Here is a 6,030-nt window from a genome sequence, read left to right as displayed (position 1 = left end):
GGTAAAACCTTCAACTTGGTATATTCAGCCTGCCCATTAATAGTTTGAATCTTGGCCGGTTCCTGCTGAACCGTCTATGGCCGGCCCTATGCCATGGATTTGATTGGCTTACTGTCTGTACTGATAGGTTTCATAGGAAGATATGTCCACTCATCATTAATGAGGCTCAGAGGCTTGACACTAGGGGTGTAAAAATGTAGTTTTATATATTCCCCAAGCACTTTCCACACGTACATGAACCAGAAAATTGGAATTTCTGCATTTATATTTTTACACATACGGTATGTACTATACCACCCATCATAAAATCATTGCCGGTACATTCAACATATTAAGAGCTACCAATAAATACCTCCTTCCCTTTCCCTGTCCCTTGCCCATGCTATGCTCCTAGTGAACCAACGAGCTTCTTCATTTGGTGGCTTCTGGCCACACATCCTACTGCAACGTCTGGGGTTCATCCACACCTACCAATCCCAGGCAGAAGGTGTAACAGCAGCTATAGTGGAGTATTTGGAAGCAGAAAGATTCAAGACCTCAATGACAAAGACACTGCCTTTACTGTATATACTGGTCTGACAAAGAAGGATGCCACCATATGGAATACACATTATGTGTGTCTCATCGCCGTGTTTTGTTGCAGTCAGCTTATTCTACGCTGGACATAACCACCTGAAAGATAAAGTAATGGTCAATAAATGAGGGATTCATAATATACATTATAAAGTATCATTAATAAGGCAACATATGATACAGTACTGGCAAGGGTCATGGTTCTATTAATGTCTGAGTGCCACCTGTGATCCTGCTATAGTCCATGCTCTGTACCCATGCCACAAGCCTATATGACAATGGCAGCACCTATACAGTAGATCAGGGGTAGGGAACCTTTTTTCTGCCAAGGGCCATTTGGATTTTTGTAACATCATTCGGGGGCCGTACAAAATGTATGCATAAATGTAATAAGCATTGCTTTGCGGCAAAAAAACGCTGTAAAAAATTGCGTGACTTTGAGTTCACAAAAGTGTGAAAGGGGCCTTCAGTAATCAAGGTATAGTGTGCCCCCTTTCAATGCAGAGTGACCACAGCGTGCCCCCTTTCAATGCAGACTGACCACAGCGTGCCCCCTTTCAATGCAGACTGACCACAGCGTGCCCCCTTTCAATGCACAAAGCCAGTGCTCTTACCTGCAGTGGCGGCTTCTCCTCGAGTCCTCCCGCCTCCTCCTTGACCAATGGCATGTGTTCGCCTTTTCGCCCAATCAGGAAGCGGGTTTCAAACCTGCTTCCTGATTGGCCAGGGGGAGGATCCGTGTTACAATAGCCAATTTTCATTCGCTATTGTCACACAAATGGGTGGGCTCAGGGCGCACTGCTCTGCGCCCCGGGTCCACCCTTTTCTGAGACTCACACTGTTAGGACGGAGCCATCGGCTCCTTCTGACACAGCGGCACGGGGGGGGGCAGACGCAACGATTGTGCAGGCCGCATGCGGCCCGCGGGCCACAGGTTCCCCACCCCTGCAGTAGATCAACCCAATCCCTCTGGTGCCTATAAGCCCTTAGTGAGTTGAGCATTTTTCTACCCCAGTGTCAGCAGTTGGACACTATGTTGACCTTGCTAGGCTAGAACAGTGATGGAGAACCTTGGCACCCCAGATGTTTCGGAACTATATTTCCTATGATGCTCATGCACTCTGCAGTGTAGTTGAGCATCATGGGAAATGAAGTTCCATAACATCTGGGGTGCCAAGGTTTGCCATCACTGGGCTAGAAACTGTCGGCTAGTACAATGGTTGACTTCACTTGACAATATATGCTGCATATTCATACGGTTATATTGTTACTAATTCCTACTACACATAAAAAGATAACCAGCCAATTATTTACCTAGAACTAGTCAAAATTAAAAAAAAAAAAAAAAAGTTTTTCATGAATTCTGTTTATTTGCCTCAGAAATACACCATATTGTCAAAAGTATTGTGACGCCTGATTTTACAGGCACATGAACTTTGATGGCATCCCATTAGTCCATAGGGTTCAATATTAAAGCGGACTTCCGGCCTCAAATACCTTTTTTAACTAAAAAAAAAACCCTATACTACTAATCCATCGCCCTTTACAGAACCGCTACTCTCATACTTACAAGGTGTATAGTATTGGATTTTAGTCAAAATTTTACTTTTAAAAACGATGTCTGAGAGTGGCCAACTTGGATGTGGGCATCTGAAGCCGCAGTGTAATCTGCTGTGTCCTTCTTCCTGATTCCAGGGAGTGTTCTGGGAGTTCTTCCTGATTCCAGCCTCCTGGGAATGATGACAAACAGCTCCCAGGATGCAATGCAAAGGCGGAAGTGATGTCAGTGGCCGTGGCCACAAAGGGGGGGGAGAAGGAGGAAATACAATCAAAAATGCCCTGAAAATAAGGTAAGGGACCCCCGAAAAAAATTGAAAATGCCCAATGGTTGATCACCATAGCGAGCACTCCAGGAATCATTAAAGTTGCAAAATAGGCTGGAACTCCATTTTAAGTTGGCCCACCCTTTGGAGCTATAACAGCATCAACTCTTGGAAAGGCCGTCCACAAGGTTTAACCAGTGCACAAAGCAAGGTCCATAAAGACATGGATGAGCGGGTTTGGGGTGGAGGAACTTGACTGACCTGCACAGAGTCCTGACCTCAACCTGATAGAGCACCTTTGGGATTATAAATTAGAGAAGAGACTGCGAGCCAGGCCTTCACATTCAACTTCAGTGCCTGACCTCACAAATGCGCTTCTGGAAGAATGGTCAATCATTGCCATAGACACTCCTAAACCTAGTGGACGGCCTTCCCAGAAGAGTTGAAGATGATGTAGCAGCAAAGGGTGCAACTCAATATTGAACCCTACGGACTAAGACTGGGATGCCATTAAAGTTCATGTGCGTGTAAAGGTAGGCGTCCCAATACTTTTGACAATAAAGTGTAGCTCTGGAGCGATGACCACCTATAAGTTCTTTCATAAATCCATTGATGAAGGCCACCATACATGATAATCATAATATTGTACGATATGAAGGAGACTTACCTTGGTGGTGATGGTCTCCCGGGTCTTCAGCCGTAGCTTGTTAACTTGTGATTCAGCAATATCCGCTCTCTCTTCCGCCTCCTCCAATTCATGTTGGACGCGGCGACATTTTGACATGTTAGTGTTAGAATGCTCTTCCTGATCAAAGGATAAAAGAAGTTGTTCGGTATCAGAAATATATGAAATGGGAAATCTGAACTTTCTGAGGAGAACCTAAAATAGAACTATAGGCATAACTTTTATTTTCATTTTGAATAGAGTAAGGGAGGGTTATAACCTCTGTCAGTTTATTTTATGCCATCTGTGTCCCATTGCAGAGATTTACCTTCACTTCCTATCCCATAGCCAAAACAGGAAGTGAGGGAAATCCCTAAAAATTCCTTGGGGACCCCAGGTCAGCAGAACTAGTATCCCCATTGGAAAATTCCCCCTTTAATTTTCTGGGGACAACCCAAAACTTGTGATTTTCTTTTAATTTCACTTTGGATGATAACGGTAAACAGGATAAATGGGGAATGTGAATCTCCTTAATGGGGGGCACAAACAACAATGAAACCTAATAAGTGTTCTAATTCATCTCCACTCTATCCAAAACTAAAAAAAAAAAATTGCCTTTAGTTATGCTTTAACATGGCTGCTACTACTATGAGTATTGGGTGTTTTTGTGAATTATAATACAGGAAAAGGACATGTGTCGGGTGATACTTGTATCATGCCATCCCCCAAGAATAATGGTATGAAAAGAGGAAAAAATGGTCCCAACGGGGTTTTAGCGAGGCATATACATATAAGGGAGTAACAGACAATAAAGGATATTTTATATAGAAATTTAAATATTTATTAAACATGTAAAAAGAAAAGAAAAAGAGGCTGAGTGAACCAAACAATACTCAAAACCTCATAAAAATACATATCATTTCAAATGACAACAAAGTACAGATATCTGTGCAACACGGTTACCCAATCGACTAAACGGCACGGTAGTAGCCTGTTAACCACTTGCCGACCGCCGCAAGTACATATACTGCGGCGGTCAGCCCCTCACAGCAAAGTGACGTAGGGGTACGTCACTAGCTTGTGAGGCTCTGGGGAGCAAGCAAGCGCCGCTGGATGCGCGCTCCCGCTCCTGCTCGGTCACGGACCCCCCCCCCCCGCGTGTGTGCCTGGCGGACCCGATGTCCGCCGGTCACTCACGATCGTCCGTTAGAGCGGGAGAAAGGCAGGCGGCTAATGTAAACACAGCCGCCTGTCATTCTCCCCTGTGTAAGAATAGTGATCATACGGTTCTACTATGTAGGACTGTTCCTACACCTCAAGCCACAGCCAATCACAGTTAGAAGCACGCCCCTAGGGACACACTAACCCCTCCCTCTCCAAAAAATTTAACCCCTTCACTGCCAGTGTCATTTTACAGTAACATGTAATATGTATAGCACTGATTACTGTAGTAATGTCACTGGTAACCCCAAAAGTGTCAAAAATGTCAGTCAAGGGTCTGATCTGTCCGCCGCAATGTCGCAGTACCGCAAAAAAAATCGCAGATCGCCGCCATTACGCGTTAAAAAAAAAAACAACAAAAATGACAAAAATCTTTCCCTTAGTTAGTAAACGCAATAACTTTTGTGCAAACCAATCAAAATACGCTTATTGTGATTTTTTTTACCAAACATAGGTAGCAGAAAACAAATTGGCCAAAAATTTTAAAAAATTTTGATTTTTACATTTTTTGGGGGGGAATTTCATATAAAAAAATGTTAAAAATATTGTTATTTTTTCAAAATAAACGCTCTTTTTTTGTTTATAGCGCAAAAAGTAAAAATCGCACAGGTGATCAAATACCACCAAAAGAAAGCTCTGTTTGTGGGAAAAAAAGGACGTAAATTTCGTTTGGGCACGGCATCGCACGTCCATGCAATTGTCAGTTAAATTCGCACAGCGCCGAATCGCAAAAAGTGGCCCAGACGTAAGACAGCAAAATCCTCCGGTGGTAAAGTGGTTAAAGGACTTTTTTTATTAATACTTTTTAGTATTATTATTGCACATGTCACTTTTTGTACTCAATATCTATTATATGCACTATATTATGTATGGTTTCAGTTGCTGATGTTAGCGCTACACTATTTGTTGCACATATGGTTCTTGATTTCTATAAAGATCAAGTGTTTAGCTGCTTCCACTATCACATATACCACTTTAAATTCACTTCATTAGCGCAGGAACTTTGGGATTTTTATAAATGAAAAATCAACAGGCATCAAGGTGTCCTATTGGCCACGCGGGGATCCTCAGAGGATCAAAAGCCCCCCTGAGGGGGAGATAGGGGGTCACCACGTAAAGGAGAAGGATTTCCCTTATATATCTTGTAGTCAACAGCCCAGACTATAGGAGATCAAATCCCAAGATCGGTCATGATCCAATGGGGAATGGGCATCAGTGTTAATACCAGGTAAAGCACCATAGGTGCCGCGTCATACCCCCAATTGTCTCACAAGGATCACCCACAGAGGAAAGGGAGATCAAAGGCCCCCAAGGGAACTACTGCATGTAGGGAAGGCCAGGCAGGGTCGACAGTGTTCGACCGTATCTCCCAGTCCCATAGGGCCAAATGGTAGCCAGGAGTTTTTGTGAATTATAGCTCTGTATTTTGCACCCAGGACCCCAATGATATTCTCAGGAACTTCTCTTAGAACTGGTGCTATAGTACAGTTGAAGCAACTTTTTATCATTCAGCAATGCTGTTCAGGTAATCACATGAATCTTCAGGGATTTTGTGAAATACAAAATTGGGCAAATGGTTTAAAACCCTCATCTTAGTGACTACACACCAAGGGCCAGGTCCCACTGGCACTTACCGCCTCCTCGGTCTGCCTCTTGTAGGATTTCACTTTCAGCTGTAGTTTGTCCACTAGATCCTGGAGTCTCAGATTATTCTTTCTATCCTCTTCAGACTGCCATAAAACAGTTGGT

At 43.5% G+C, this 6,030-nt stretch overlaps 1 protein-coding gene across 1 annotated transcript in view; it reads right to left on the bottom strand.

The window, feature by feature from the left end:
* Positions 1-272: 272 nt before the first annotated feature.
* LOC309567091 (myosin-3) overlaps positions 273-6,030 on the bottom strand; it is a 76,948-nt gene continuing 71,190 nt past the window's right edge. The window contains exons 37-39 of the mRNA XM_082272415.1: positions 5,916-6,011; positions 3,064-3,201; positions 273-672 (exon numbers count right to left, since the gene is read on the bottom strand). Of these exons, the coding sequence (XP_082128541.1) occupies positions 649-672; positions 3,064-3,201; positions 5,916-6,011 (258 nt within the window). The 3' untranslated portion in view covers positions 273-648. The remainder of the gene's footprint in view (positions 673-3,063; positions 3,202-5,915; positions 6,012-6,030) is intronic.

This window comes from Pelophylax lessonae, assembly GCF_965119305.1.
Source record: "Pelophylax lessonae genome assembly, chromosome: 11".
NCBI lineage: Eukaryota > Metazoa > Chordata > Amphibia > Anura > Ranidae > Pelophylax > Pelophylax lessonae.
The sequence above is the reverse complement of the archived record's forward strand: the minus strand, read 5'-3'. Positions and strand labels throughout refer to the sequence as shown.